The following is a 16,672-nucleotide window of genomic DNA, read 5'->3' as shown; positions in this document are numbered from 1 at the left end:
GGAACCAAGATCAACACATACTCCCTACAAACCTACTTCATGCCAAACAAACTAGGAGTCGAAGCTGTGCTCAAAACTGAGCAGACTGAGATGATTATGAAACTGTCTGCTTTTAAGGAGTTCGTCATCTCATAGGGTAGGCAAATTCAGGAAGAAAATAATTTTAGAATGAGAGAGTGTTATCAGGGCAGTATGTATGGAGTACTATGAGAATACAGAATAGGCCAAAGATTCCTCCAAAGAGGAAGTTGTTACTAAGACATATGTGAAAGAATGAAAGGAATGGGTGGGGGACAAGGAACAAAAAAGAAAATGACAAGTCATTATTTCTGAAGTGTAAAGTGGAGGAGAATTGGTGAAGTGACTTTGAGGTTGCTTCCTCACCTTCCCTACACCCATACAATCTGAGAGTTGGACCTCAGCTCCAGAGAAAGGTCCTGAAGCTGACCACTTATTGCATCTCTCTTGATAAAGAGATGGTCCAAGTACAGGCAGGGCTAAGTTGAATCATCCCAAAAAGTTGTAACGAATGGCTTGCAGAGGCTACTGAAAGGAAGCAGCTTTCTACCTCTTAAGAGAGAGCTCTCAGCTAAAAAGAAACTTCTCTGAAGAGGAAACGCAAATGGCCAACAGGCATATGAAAAAATGTTCAACATCACTTGTAATCAGGGAAATGCAAATCAAAACTACCATGAGTTACCATCTTACACCAGTGAGAATGGCACATATTAAAAAAACTAGCAACAACAAATGTTGGCGAGGATGTGGAGAAAAAGGAACTCTCCTACACTGTTGGTGGGAGTGCAAACTGGTCCAACCACTATGGAGAGCTGTGTGGAGATTTCTGGACCTACTAAACATAGAGCTTCCACATGATCCAGCAATTCCACTCCTAGGTATTTACCCAAAGGACACAGAAACATCAATTCCAAAGAGCACCTGCACCCCTATGTTTATAGCAGCACTATTTACAATAGCTAAGCTTTGGAAACAACCCAAATGCCCAAAAATAGATGACTGGATCAAGAAGATGTGGTACATATACACCATGGAATATTACTCAGCATTCAAAAAAGATAAACACATGCAATTTGCAGCAACATGGATGGCGCTGGAAGGGATCATGCTCAGCAAAATAAGCCAGAAAGAAAAAGAAAAATACCGGATGGTCTCACTCATAGCAGGAATCTAGAAAACTTAAATAAGGGACCAGGAAAATGAATAACTATAAGAAAGTGAAAATCAAAATCAACAAAAAACTATGAACCAGAGACACTCTATGGGGGGTGGAGGGTGGGGAGGGGAGGGATTGGGGTCAAAATAAGGGGGTTGCAATTGTATGGGGAATATAAAAATAAAATTTATTAAAAAAAAAAGAGAGAGAGCTCTCAGAAGCAATCCTGACTCTTCCTCTGCACATGTTTCCATATAGATGTGACTTGTGCAACTACTGGGGTATCTTGCTACCAATCTAAGGATGAGGCCCACACACAGAGGCGAAAGCCAGGAAAATCTCAGAGGTATGCACTTGGAACCCTGATGAAAGCAAGGCCAATTACCGCTTTCACTGACGTGAGTCCATGTATATCCTTTATCAGTTACATCAATTTGAGTCGTTTTCTCTTATTTGCAGTGAAAAAGTTTCAAACTAATATGAGGTTACTTTGAGATGGTGCTAGAGAGGTAGAAATCAAATCATGGAGTACATTTTCTGCCTTGCTAAGAGTCCTGGACATTCTCCAGCAGGTTCTGGGAGTCAGTACAGTATTGTAAGCCAGGAAGTAACCAGCTGATTTAGGAAGGGCTATTTCTGTGTTTACGCTTTGGCCACATGACTTTCTTTCTGTTTTATAAGATTCTTTTCTACATATACAGAGGTTCTGCATTACCAAAAAAAAAAAAAAATGAGGAGACAAGTTCAAGGAAAATCAGCAGTGAGAAATGCAACAGTGAGCCATTAAATGAAGACAGAAGAGAGTCCCTTAGATTTAACAACAGGGGATTCATGGCAACCTCAATGAAATGGAGAAAAGTTACTATGAGTGGGGGGAAACTGATAGGATAATCACTAAGAAGGTACACAAGAAAGTGTATAAGTTTTTTAGATAGGAAAGACATGAATATATCTATAAGCTAAATAGAAAGCGCTCAGCAAAAGAAGGGAAGAGAAAAAATAAAGATCTGCAAGTGAGAAATGAGAAATACAGTAATGTCTCTGAAGAGACAGACTTCCTTGCCCATGATTGTCTTTTTGTTCTCATTGTATCGTGAGATTCTAGTATCATGACCAGTACTTAAGAGTTGCTCAAAAAATATTGGTGGTTGGAGATGAGAAAGTAATAATGAATATGGAAGTTGGTTTACAATTTGAAAGTTAGGGATGTACAAAGTTGGAGCAATTTATGCTTTATAGCCTCAATGTTTTGGGTAAGTATGAGGCAAGGTCGTATGCTAAGTGTAAAGATGTCAAATTAAGTTGAGAGCTTAACTATCCTACTAAAGATGTGAAATAGTCACTTGAGGCAATGAGAGGAGAGGTTGATCAAGGACAATCAAAAATTAATAAGTAATGTTTAGATCTAAGTGAGATTAGAGCCCAGACATTTATAGCTCTGCCAATCCTCATGAATGGAAGAAGTAATTCACAGAACTCAGTATTCAGTCTAGGGATAGAAGTAAAGCATGTAGATTTGGGGGGGAATTGATCCACATTTGGACATTTCACTAGTAGTTGCTATTTAATGACAAGAAGCAATTAAATTGATGATTCTGATAAAAAGTTACTTGAGAAGAAGGATGACATAACAGAAACATTCTAATAAATATGGAAAAAGTGAGAGGATCAATAAAATGGTGGTTCCAAAGGGCTAAATAAATATCAGAGTGCAACTGAGAGCATGAGCAAGCTGGAAAGAAGAACGTGTGGTATATGGGTAGAACCAGTTTAAAAGTTGGAGGATTTAAAGGGATGAGGACGTGAGACCATAGTATAGGTGACAAAGATGGAAAGCTGTCATTCACTGGTGTTGGGGAGTCAAGGAGTTTGGAGGAAATCAGATGTTCTGTCTACATTAGGAGTTGGCAAGCTATGGACTGTGGGCCAACTCCCTGCTTTTGAAAATAGTTTTAATGGCACACAGCCACATCCATTCATTTGCATATGGTCTATGGCTGCCTTTCTGCTATAACTCAGTAGTTAACAATAGAAAACAAATGGCCTGGAGAAGCTTATAATATTTACTGTATTGCCCTTTAAGAATAAATTTGCTGACTAAGTAAGTCTACAATGTTATTGAAATATTCTTGGGTAAAGGTAGGAGATGGGATAGAGATTTAAAATAAAGAGGCATGCCAAAGATGTTGGTGAGTGCCCTGGAAGTTGATAAATGAAAGCAACTAGAGAAGGTAGAAGGTGACAAAGCCAGAGATGTATACTTCCAAAAAGGAGGTGTTCTCGGGAAGGAGAGAGGGATTGTATAGGACTAGAAGGATAGTTCTTAATTTTTTTGCAATCCCAGTGACAGGGACTGCTATTTTTTTTTTTTCAATTCTATTTTCACTTTCTTTCTTTCTAGAATTTAAGTTGAAATATGGCCACCCAGCTAAGACTGCATTTCCCACAGTCATTGGCCCAGAGTTGGGGCATGCATCAAAGTTCTCACCAGTGGCATCAGAGTAGATGGGACTTACACAGTTTTTGCCTCGATTGCTCAAATAAAAAGGAAACTTTTGCTCTGGATTTCTGCTCTTCCAAGGAGCTGAACACACATGCTGGAAAATCTGTTTCTACATGCAGAAGGGGATAACAACCTGGGGACACAAAGCAACAAGGAAGAGGAATTCTGAATCTCTGAACAACTCCATGGCGTGGAGCTGCCCTTCTAAACTAAACCACTCACCTTAGAACAGTCATCTGGGAGAGAAAAACTTTTCTTCTTTATATCACTTTGTAAAGGTCTCTTTGTTTCTAAACATTAACCCTTTTCTTCTTATAGTACCCATTCAAAAAACTGATTTGAGCCTGGAAAGTGATTTCCAGGAAATCACACTTATATTAATACATAAATTTTATACTCAGTGGATGCTGGCGTTCAGGCACAGTTCTAAAGCTAAGAGCACCTATATGGAAGCATCAATGAAGAAAATAGAGAACAGTCATCCTTCCTATGTTCTCAGAACTCTCTAAGAAAATGTGCAGAGGGAACTTTTCATAAAGTAGTCTCTCTTTACCATTGTGGTCTTTCAGGTTATAACCCTGACTGATACTAGACTGAAAAGAGCTGTCCAGAGAAAATTGGGAAGGACAGTAAAGGGAACATGGGAAAGAATAAGAACAAGATGAGATTATGATGGGGGAAATAATTCAAATTTCAGGGAGAACAGAACAATGTGAAGCCATCACTCAAGGCCACAACATATGTATAGTCTTGCTTTGAAGAACTCCAGGTGATGGTATATAGAAATGTGTGTGTGTGTGTGTGTATGTGTGTGTATCTATTTATTTCATGGTAACAAAGGTTAAAATTCTATGCCTAGATTTGCGACTGCAACCAAAGGTTTCAACTTTTGACATTGGTGCCAAAATGATACTTAACTACATATATGTTGCACATTCTTTCATCTATTTTGCTTTATATACATTGTACTACCTCTTCCTTTGGATAAAAGTTCATAATTTATCATAAAAACTCAGAACCCATGGTTACCAGACTAAATCTCATCATCTCTTGAATCACAACCATTTTCTAGAATCTAGGTCATTTTCTCTGGAAAGAATTTCCTAGTATCCTATCTAGGTTAACTGTTATTATTTCCTAACACAGTAACCAGTACTGAGTTCAGTCATTATATTTACAACCCTGTATGGTACAGTGGCTAATATTGGCTATATAAATAATCTCAAAGCTATTTAAATTGTTCTGGAGCAAACAAAGAAAACTTAAAAATTATTTTTAGAAAGCGTGTGAAATTACTACTAAATGCTGACTAAATTATACAAATGCAAAAAGAAAATCTAAGGCTAATCTTATTTAAGAATATCAATGCAAAATATCCTCAATAAAATATTAGCAAACAGAATTTAATAGTTTATTAGTAATTAATTATTTACCAAGTGAAGGTTACTTCAGGAATGAAAGGATGGTTCAATATTAGAAAATTTATTTATATAATCCATCCTTTTTTTAAATCTGTGAAAAATCATATGGCTATAAATACTAAAAAATACTTTTTATTAGAAATCATTCTGAATAAGAAAATGATATACAATTATTCCTTGCTATAATATTTTTATATATTTTAATCCAAAAGCCATTATTGTAATTGCAAGACAGCAGTTTTGACATCTAAAGCCAGGAAAAGACAGGAGTTCACATTATCACATTCTTATTTGGAATTTTACCTCACAAGAGAATGAAATTATTGGTATAAAAACAGGGAAGGGTATAAAAATTATCAGTTTTTGCATGTGACATATCTATATAGCTATCAATATGAACCAACAGAAACACAACAATAGGTAGGTAGTTGAGTAAGATAACAAAGGTTAAAATTCAAAACACAAACACTGATAGCTTTCACATACGTATACTATAACCATTAGAACAGACACACACATGCATGCGCACACAAACACACATACACATGCACAAAAGTTTAAATACTTAGAAGTCTAGCAAGAAATGTACAAGAACTGCATGAAAAGAAAACTCTGAAACTCTACAAAAAGGCAGACTGAAAGACAACTACTAACATACCAATTATGACTCAAGATATGGAAGTAAAACATAAATACTAAATTACATAAAATTCAAAAGTTTCTAAAAAACCCACCAACCAACCAGCTAACCAAAAGCATAGGCAAAACCAAGAGAGAATCAATAATCTGGGGAAATATGTATTTGCAGCTAGTATTAGAGTCAAAAGGATAATCTCCATAGTATTTACAATGCTTCTAAAAATAATAAATGAAATATCACTTTATACTTGCTGTATTGACAAATACCGATATTAGAATACCAGATATGACAAGCATTGGTGGGAATATGGGGATACGGGTCACCCTCAAATATTATTGATGACAGTAGAGACTGGTGCAGCCATTCTGAACACAACTTGACAGTATTTAATCAAATCAAGTTATATAATCTTAATGAACCAGAAATTCTATGCCTGCTCATACATTCCAGAGATAGTTTCATAGTGGTCGTTGAGGAAATATGCACAAATATGGTAGCTGTAGCATTCTTGTAGTTTGACAGGGAACTGGGGGCACCCAGTTCCAATGATGGACACTTCCAATGATGAGAAGATAGGTAAATGTGGTGGATGCCCATCACAGAGTAATCTGCAGCAGTCAGAATTAATGGGTTAGACGTGTTATCCAATAAGTCTATTTGCAGTCATGGAAATGTTCTATATAATTTTAAGTATGCATTGGCTCAATATGGTCACCACAGGCCCTATGAGGTTATTTGAATGCAACTTAATTAAATGTTATAAAAAGTAAAAAAAAAAAATCAGTGCCTCAGTGCTGAAGAGCCACAGGTGGCTCTTTTATGTGGACCCTACTGGATATGAATGATACAGAACATTATCATTATTACAGAAAGCTCAACTGGACAGTGTTGGTCTACATTTCCACACAGTAACATGAGTGGATCTTAAAAATATAATGCTGACTGAAAAGAATAACAGTCAGGATTTCATTATACCACATCAACTTCTAGTTAAATTAAAAATACATGAACATAAAACAACTACTCACATTTTGCAAGACATACTAAAAAAAGATAAACATTGAGGAAAAATAGAATGTCTGCCAATGAGGAAGAGTAGATCAGAATTTGGAGTAGGGATAAAGAGAAACAAATAAACAAGCAGGCAAATACATGAACCACTGGAAAGATGAGAACTTTCATAAATCAATGATAAACAGTATTGTGAATTAAAAAGTATGATGAACTTATATCTCTGCATTGAGATTACAAAAACAAAACAAAAGTAAATAAGCACACAAAATCCTGTATGCTGATATAGTCAAAAGTTAAAAACCAGATGCAAGTAAAATGTCCTTCAAAAGGTAAATGGATAAACAAGTGTCACATTCATACAATGGAATATTATTCATCAATAAAAATAAACAAGTTATCAAGACATAAAAAATAAATATGGATGGATCTTAAATACCAAGTGAATGAGGTAAGTCTGAAAAGCTACAATACCATATGATTCTAGGACATTCAGGAAAAGGCAAAACTATAGGACAGTAGAAGATCTTGGAGGTAAAGAGAAGGGTTGAGTAGGAGTAGGTTGAAGGATTTTATAGGGTAGTAAAAAATCCTGTATGGTGCTATAATTGTGGATATAAGACAATATACATTGGTTAAAATCCACAGAATTTTAAAGCATGGAGTCAATCTTAATATGTGCTAAGTCAAAGTAAAGAAACTGTTTAGGAGGCTGCATGAGCCCAGGATGAATGCACATGTTACAAATCATGAACAGTATCACAAACACTGAAACAACCTCACCAGAGGGATAAGGGGTAAAAGTACTGACCTAAACAACTTTTGAAATGAATGGCATCTGCAAGACTAAAGGCAAAAAGAAGCTGTATATAAGAACTGTAGTGTAATTGATCAGCTTTTTCCCCTTGGGGCTATGGTAAACAATTCTGGTACTGCTATACATGCACAGTGGAACTGAACAATTAAATAAATGGATAGGAGATAGTGGGAGCCAGCTTTCTCACAGTTGGGGTCGGGTAAGCCAGGGGAGGAGGCTAGAATGACCCATGGATTAGATAATGGATTAGAAAATGAAAATTAGGTAATGGATTGGAGCTGGAGACATCAATATGCATCAAGTTTAGCTTAATATAGATACAGATCGTTGCATATTTAATAGTTTATAGATATGTATATACCTATGATTTAATGCACATATCTATTTCCTTGCTCTGTCAACTCAGAGGGCCTAGGGGCAGCAACACCCTGGTACAAATGAGCATACCTTGTGCCCAGACTTGATTTCTAATCTCATTCTTCAATTAAAAGAATCAGGTCTTCTTGGGAAAATGGCTGATTCTAAGATGCAGCATTGGCAATATACAAAATGAGCCTGAAGCAGCTTGTAGTGACAGAAAGTAACAAAGTGCTCAAAACACAAAAACGAAACAAAATCCCCATCGATGGCAGTATGGCAAAGGGACACAAAAAGTCAATACAAAGAGCACCCATTAGCCAAAGCTGGAACAAATTCAGTAATAAAATCAATAGGCTAGTATAGGATATAACCCAAAGCATAAAATAAATATAAATATTCGTGATTTTATCTGATATAAATAAATGATTGAATAAATGAATAAATAGGACATGAGACAATTCTCTCAGGCAGGATAATTTTAAATAACTTATGTTGATACTCAGCCTTCAAAAAGATGGGCCATAACCATCCATTTCTTTTACATGGGCGCTACAAAGTAATTTCCCTTTAGAAATGCAGATGATATGGTAGTGGGAGAATGATAGGGACTATGCCAGAGGGGAGAAATCAAACACTATCCAAACATTAACAAAGATGTAAGAAAATAAAAAAATTAACTAGTAAAAATAAAATATAAATTAAAAGCTAGATGGAAATGGTAGGGAAAAGAGTGTCACTTTTTAGTGGAGAAATTCAACAAATTCCACTTTAGCCAGGCGGTCAAGGTCAATAGCAACAGTGCTTTGCCATATTTAGAGAATAGAAACTTGATAGGATGTGAAGAAATAACATTTTATCTCTAAGGCTTCTTCCCCTCAAACTCACAGTAACATTCTAATGAGAAGAAAGTCACACACAAATTCCAATCCACAGACATTCTGCCAAATATCTGAACAATGCTCCTCAAAACCGTCAAGATCATCCAAAATTATCTAAGAAACAGTCATAGCCAAGAGGAGCTTAAGAAGAGGTGATGACCAATTATAACGTGGTTCTCCTGGGCTCTTGGAATAGAAAAAGTATATTAGGTAAAAATTAAAGAAATCTGAAGAAAGTATGAAGTTTAGCTAATAGTAAAGTATCATTATTGGTTCTTCACTAGCTATGACATTTGTGTAACTTAACCCATGCTGGTATAGGCAGCTACAACTCATTTATTTTCATAGTGACATAATATTCCATTGAATGAATACATCACCTGTTTACTTCTGACCTCCTGGTAATGGACTACAGGTTGCTTCCAGATTTACAGAATGGTGCCACAAATAGTCCTTTATATACATGCAAGAATTTCTGCACAATAAGTACCTGGAAGCATAACTGCTGGGTCATAAGGCAGGCACATTTTCAACTTTACTAGATGATATCATGTTGTTTTCTGTAAGTTGCCATGTTACTTTAGATTGCCAGCAACAAGCATTTAATTTTTCTAAATTTTATTCCTTGGAAACCTAGGGATCAATAGAGGCACTCTGTTTTTCTCAAAGTTTTATACTATATGTGATTAAAAAATAAAATTTTAACTATTTCATATTTATAATAAAAAAAGATGAGCAATGCCAAATGGTGGCACATTAGAAATTACCATAGGCTTTAACTTGTCCTGAGAGATTAACTTGCTTAAAATAGAGCTTCTTCTGCCATCTGTGTGCATATATTTGAACCTGGTGTAAAAGTGAAGAAATAAAGACTTGGCATGTCCATGCTGAAAAGGTGCCAAATTCCGTTCTTGTAAACTGGCCTTAATCTGAGAAATACCAACTTTTTAGTTTTAATTACATCCCTGAGTGTGTGTGTGTGTGTGCATGTGTGTGTGCACGTGTATATGTACATATATATATACACATACATATAATTTTGCCTGGAAAGATGAATAAGAAATTAAGATGAATAACAAATTTCCCTTCAAAAACCCCAATGATTCGAATTTAAGCCATATATCCACAAGAGCATCTGAAGAGTTATAAAATTCATCATTCTGGCATTCAAAATTCCTTTGATGGAAAAATCTACTTTTCAGCGGAGAAACAGTAAACAATAAACTTCTCAATACTATAAATTAGTGCATATTGCCTTATGAATTATATAAGGTCTGAGGACACTATCTTAAGATTGCTACCATTTACCCACCCCAAGTCTTAGAAGGGGTTGCCACTCTATGCAATCTGTTTACTATTAATCTAGGCAAGTTCACTGTAGCAGACAGCTGCTGGAAGAAACAAATGTTTAAGTTTCTTCTCAAAGAGGGAGATAGATGTATGAAAGGAAAGTTAAGATTGCTTCCTAAGGGTTAAGGCTGCTTCCTAGGGGGCCTCCCTGGTGGCACAAGGGTTAACATCTCAGCACTATCAAGCTATCACTAGCCACAGTGGCATGAGTTCAACCCCCAACCCGGGAGGTGACCCACATGGTGCAGCAGATCTTTCCTGTCTCACCAACTGCTCCCCTCAGCAGTGTATTTCAGTAGATCTGCCTGTTCTGCTCCCCACTTTGCCGCTGGTGAATCCTCTCACCCCCAGCACCTCTGGCCTACACCCCAGTTCTTGTATATAATTATGTTTTGATTATTTTTTAAAGATTTATTTACTTATGCATACGAGAACTGGGGTACAGGCCAGAAGTATGGGGGGTGAGAGGATTCACCAGAGACAGAGTGGGAACAGTAGCCACAAAGGACTCTTCTATACAAATCAGGTAAATGTGCTTTCTGTATTCTAACCTTTTTCTCCACTCATGAAAAAGGAATAGATATTGAAAAATTTAAGGCATATAAAATAGTCACTCGGAGAAAGGCTTAAATGGTTTATTGACCAGAGAACCAGTTATGATTCCATCAATTGTTACCTATGTGACCCTGAGGAAGGACTTAACCATTCTGATCCTTTTCTCCACCATTGGATAAGTGAAAAGCCAGAAGTCCACACCAGATCTGTCTTTAAAGCCTGTTCTCTTAACCAGCACATTGAACTGCTCCAACACTTTAAACAGCATCTTGCCTATGGGAACTCAGCACATCTCTGCAGTCTGATTGATTTATCTTCAGGAGTACCTTCTTCAATCAAATTCCATGACAGCTCAAGCTAAACGCCAAGGCACAAGAGAAACAGCTTTCTTCACTAAGTTTTATCCATGCACAAGTTCAATAGTCAGGTCGGAAACAGAGGAACATCACTTTCAAATACTAATGACGGTGATCAACATGTTCTGTTCACAGCACAGAAAACCAGATTCAGTGTAGTAGCCACACTTCAGGTTGACCAGTTGTCTCAAAAATCAAACATGCCTTCAGAACAGGAATGTCTACTGTCTTAAAAGATGAAAGTTTAATTGTGATATGAAATTTTAATTAACTAATTTGGCAAATTGTTCATATTCTCCTGAGTGGCTTATGTTTCTAAACATCTTAAATTAAAACTTACCCTTGTTTTGTGATATTGCAGAGAGTTTTATATTTCTGAAAGCTAGGGTTTAGATTACTTGGCTTAGAGTTGCCAGATAAGTACCATGAAGAGGAGCATGAGCCATAGGAAAATCAGGAATTGTGGGAAGTCTGACAATCTTGAGATAGGCATGCCTGAATTAAAAACACTCAAATTCAAAATATTTTTAAGCTATGTGTTGCCCAAAAAAACATACTGAAAGTCACATGTGTTCACCGGGGAAGACAATCAAAAGAAATGACCACCTATTGACCTGGGAGCTAGAACAGGACAATCAGAGGAGTCTCACCAACTCCCTCCCACAAGGACATTTTGTTCAATTTTCTGGATCCCAGAAGCTACCCAAGGACATATCCCTGAGGCCTGGTGCGTTGCTAAGACCACCTGGGCAGTACACTTGATGAAATCCAGTTAAAGGCTATTCAAAGTTTTCATATTTGGGCATGGGGAAACTACTCATCATGTGGTCAGCCAAAACAAAGCCTCTGTGCAAGTTTCCGTGGTCATCACAAGCACTGCCTACAATACAGCATGGCCTTCCTTTTCCTTTAGTGGCTCCTGTTCTTCCTCTCTTCCCTCTACGAACAAAAGGGGGTGCTATTTCAGATTAACCTAGGTTGTGCCCAACAAAGGCCTATGCACCACAATTTGCAAACCCTACCTCATATACACAGGGCATATAGTCTCCCCCTCACCACCTCCTGTGATTATTCTACAAGCAAACTGGACAACGCCGATGGTCAGTTAGCCTCTGTGAGTCAGGTCTCATGGCTTTCTAGGTCAAGTCAACCCTCCGCCATCTGCAATTTTTTTTCATTGAGTTATGTCTCACTCTACAAAGCCAGGCAAGGTCCTCTGTGCTCTCAAACCACAAGGCTGATCCACATACAGTGCCCTACACGCACCATTCCCCCAAATACTCCACCACCATCCTTTGTTCATCTTTCTTCCATGACCTCAAATAGGTTCACCTTTCCTCTATCAAACCAAATCCAATCTACCATTAATTTCATTCCTTAGGTTTTGTTTTTAATCCAACATTTGTTTTAATGCTGTGCAAGCAGCAGAGAAGGGGATGGACTAGGATTGCCTGCAGGGCTTCCCTGGTGGCGCAAGGGGTTAAGACACAACCTATGAAGCTATTCACAGCCACTGCAGCACTAGGTTGATCCCCAGCCAGGAAGCTACCCACATGGTGCAGCAGACCTCTCCTGACTCGCCAGCTGCTCCCCTCAGCAGTGTATTTCAGTCACTCTGCCTGTACTGTTTTTCACTCTGTCTCTGGTGAATCCTCTCACCACCACCCCACACTTCTGGCCTGTACCCCAGTTCTTATATGCATAAATAAATAAATCTTTAAAAAAAAAAAAAGACTGCCTAGAGAGGTTAGAGAAGGCTTTATAGCAAGGAGACATGTGTGCAGGGCTTATCAGAAAGCACGAATAACTGCCAAGTGGAGAAGGAGGAGAGAGCATCCAGGTGGAGGCAGTATATTCTCAAGGTCCACCAAAAGACCTGAGAAGACACAGCTTGTGTGCAGGGATCAGAGGCTGGAGCGGTTGACAGCAATCAGAAGACTCTTACTGGTCTCATTGAAGTAGGAGGATTTACTGGTGGACACCAAAGGAAGCCAAAGGATCTGATTTTGGTCAACCTCCTTAGTCAATGGAGTCTGCGCTTACCATGAAGTACTCCCTCCACCTTAACCCCCATACCACACAAGCAGGTATTTGTGCTTACCACCCTTAAAGACACCTCAGTCTGTTTCCACTGACTGGAGAGTGCCTGAGGGCAGGAACCATTTGTTCTTTTAACTCGTGTGTCCCAGTAATTCCTAAGAGTGCTGCACAAGTGAATGCTCAATAAATCCCGGGACTGAATGATTAAGCATTCAGGGGATGCTTCCAGGGGATGGATTAAGCAAACTATGTTTTAGAGATAAAAGCAGAAAAAGCGCTAAATCAAACTAACTACAGTCCTTACTACCGACCATGAGTGATGGAATCCAGGCCACACAATTTAACTTCAAAAGCAACTAGACCTAGGTCTACCCTCAAAGAACTTGAACTCTTGTTCCTTTCTGCCCAGCTCCACTCTACCACTCAAGCTGGGATTCACTCCTATTCCCAAGGAAATACTGGGCCAGAAGTGAGAAAAACCAGTATATTTCTTGTTTAGAACATATCCCATTGATAGGAAGGGCAGGGGACAAATAATGCATTTAACAAATGCATCTGGCCCTACAGTAAAAGAGTATTTCTGTTCCTGTGTAAATGCCAAGTTGCAGGAGGTTACCATAGCAACTCCAGCAGGGTGCTGCAGTGGGCAGCTTTACACAGAGGTGCTGAAAACCCATTTTTTAACATCTGGGTCTTCGCTGTGCACAGGGCATCCTAGTGGGTACATCACAGCTTTAGGCCCTGGTTTTGGGATACTGCAAAAAAAGAAATGGAATTTTGAAAATCTGCTGGTACAATCAACCTTTATTTATACACCACACATGTCCCACTTCATGCACAGTAAACACTGCATGGAGAGCCTAAAACAGGCTCTTTAGAAACACATAATTCCCTATTCTCATTCTTAGTCACTGTGGTGAACAGATTGTACATGCACATCAGCGTGACTGACATAAAATCCACGAATAACCCAACAATTGTACATTTTCATGAGCAGCATATCCACAATGTCCCCATGCCCAGCCTGCCCCCTGTTTTATTATGTGATTGGTACATTTTTAAGTATAAAAATAAAGAATTGTATCAAAAGTGTAGGTTGGGCTTAATGGGGTTGACTGTTGTACACTCCAGGAAGTATAAGCCAACTTTTCAAAGGGCCAGGAATTTTCTAAAATTGCTTTTCCATAGGGCTTAGAGAGTGGGACTTTACTCACCCACTTCTTAGTGTTTTCACTGTGAAGCCATCTCATGTGAAGAAAGAGAAAAAAGAGTTGTTCGATAGTATTCCACTTGTGGCTCTAACCTACAAGTGGCCACCAGGAAGCCATGTTTCTGCAAAGTGAACTCTATTTGGTAGGAGACCAAGTAAATGGATGAGCCTCTTGGACATGTGCAATGTTTTTCTTCAATCTAAAGACTTAACTCTCTTGATTTCTCTCCTGTGTAAAATAAGAATGATTCAAGCATCACTGAAGAAATGGATTGTATGGTGGGTGTGCACAGCAGGGGCAGAGAGATATCTGCACATGGAGAAGTGAGGGAAATTCTGGTTAAGAAAGTCCCATGGCTCTGCGGGGCTTTGCATGATGCTGGACTGGACAGGCCCACAGTATTTTCGTAGCTTGCTAGTGAAAAAGAGGGGTGATTACAAGTGATATAGGGGTTCTAGGATCCAAAGGAGCTTTGTGGCCTAAGAAAATTAAAATAGGAAGAGGTGGGGGGACCTCTTGTCCTGGGAAGTAATTCTGTGTGCAGGAATCCCTGTGTCTATCTAAGGAAGTCTTGGGAACAAAGAAGAGCCCATTATTAATAGACTACACCTTGGTGGTGTCTTTGTCCCAGAAACTGTGATGTGGCATGAAGATGTGGAGGAAGTTGTTGCATGTGGGGATGGAGGTAAGGCTCTCCAGGATGGACACCAGGGGTAAAGGAAACTTGAGTGTTCTGAAGGAAGGCCAAAGAGTGTCACTAACCTGGGGACAGGTAAAGAGGTCTCAAGAGTGAAGGAGAAATCCAGCCAGAGCAATGTGACTGGCACATTCCTGTCAAGGTGATAACTGGGTGTGATTTTTAATTCCCTCGGGAAATGCAGAGGGAGGGTGTGGATGTCCAGGGGTTGGAAAGCAAATATCTGAGCAGGGAGTGGGGAAAGGACTTATGGGAGCTGAGCTGGTAGCAGACAAGAAGTACTCTGCCAGTGTGCCCCGGAAACAAGGCTGGCAGGTCAGGCCAGGAAATATTTCAGAGACCCATGCAACCTGTTCCTCTGAGGCAGGGCAGCTGAGCAGAGGCTGTGGGCCCAGTGGACAGGGGCAGAAGTCGGGTGCACCTGCGCTCTAGCCTGCAAGTGGGTGTGGAGAGCGGTGTGGGATTGGGGCGGATCCAAGGAGGCAGGGGTGGGGGAGGGGAGGTCGCCGGCGAGTGGGTGTGGAGATCGAGCTGGAGTGGGGGGTGGGGGGTGCCGGGCTAGCACCTCCGGCCGTCTCGACCTCCCCCGAGACTTACCCAGCACGAAGTAGGGCAGCTCGGTGTTCTCCAGGTCATCCACCACAACCATTTCTCCCGGGAAGTCGTTGCGCACAGAGAAGAGGAGCTTGGGCTCGGAGGCCGAGGGGCTGTGCATGATGCTCAGGTCGTTCTCGCGCAGGAAGGGCAGCGCCGACACCGTGATGCTTTTGAGCTTGCACTCCAGCTCCTTGGATGGGTCCACGTCGCCAGCGGCTGTGGCCAGCACCGCCGCCGGCCCCCAGCAGCAGGCGAGCAGGGCGCAGAGCCCGGCTAAAGCCATCTTGAGCCCCGGCCGCCTTCCTCCCAGCGCTGCGAAGGTGGGGGAGGAAGCGAGCGGGGAGGGAGCGAGCGAGCGCGGGAGGCGGGGGAGGTTGGGGAGGGGATGCGCAGCCCTGGTCCCCGGAACGAGATGCTGCTTGCTGGGTGCTGGGCTTAAGCGCTGGCGGCTGGAAAGCCCGCGCTCTTTGTTTTCGGGAGCTGCATATCTGTGGAAGGGACGGGGAGGCGGGGTGGGGAGGGGGGACCGTGGGGCGGAGGGGGGGTGGGGGCAATGGAAAGGAGAAGAGAGAAGGGAGGGCGTCGGGAGGAGAGAGGAAGACAGCGAAGATTCTAGGGAATCAGGTCAGCCCCCAGCAGGCTGCCCGTGCTGCAGCCTTTCTACTTTGCATCCCCCAATGCTTTTGGTTATTAACTACCTGCACAACATTAAAATTAAATAAATAAATCCGTCTTTGCAATGCAAAACCTTTCCTCTAGCATCATCATCCAGAGGGCTTGGGAAGGGCACACACGCGCGCGCACATCATGCTCCTTAAAGGGCGCTTCCTCCAAGCAGGTGTGTGTGTGGAAGGGGGTGTCTCTTTAGAGGTAAATCCTCCCCCAGTAATTTTGTGGGTGTAGGTAGTGCCACCTCTGTGTGTGTGTGTGTGTGTGTCTTTCTCACTTGTTGAGTTTACGTATTGGATAAATGAATGCTGGGATAAATGCAGTGTGCCTTTTACTCAGCACTAACTTTGCAGAAATGTATGAAAGAACTATTCTGTATAGAGATGTAGACTG

At 40.3% G+C, this 16,672-nt stretch overlaps 1 protein-coding gene across 2 annotated transcripts in view; it reads right to left on the bottom strand.

Annotated features, from left to right (window-relative positions):
- ASTN1 (astrotactin 1) overlaps window positions 1-16,064 on the bottom strand; it is a 315,040-nt gene extending 298,976 nt beyond the window's left edge. Inside the window, exon 1 of one of the 2 annotated variants that reach the window (XM_054693451.1) lies at window positions 15,611-16,064. In XM_054693451.1, coding sequence (XP_054549426.1) covers window positions 15,611-15,893 — 283 coding nt within the window. In that variant the 5' untranslated portion in view covers window positions 15,894-16,064. The remainder of the gene's footprint in view (window positions 1-15,610) is intronic. The other variant, XM_054693450.1, reaches the window with a different exon arrangement.
- Window positions 16,065-16,672: the final 608 nt, after the last annotated feature.

Source organism: Talpa occidentalis, unplaced genomic scaffold (genome assembly GCF_014898055.3).
Source record: "Talpa occidentalis isolate TD23 unplaced genomic scaffold, MPIMG_talOcc4v2.1 talOcc4.12, whole genome shotgun sequence".
NCBI lineage: Eukaryota > Metazoa > Chordata > Mammalia > Eulipotyphla > Talpidae > Talpa > Talpa occidentalis.
Note: the sequence above shows the minus strand (reverse complement) of the source record. Positions and strands in the feature narration are given on the sequence as shown.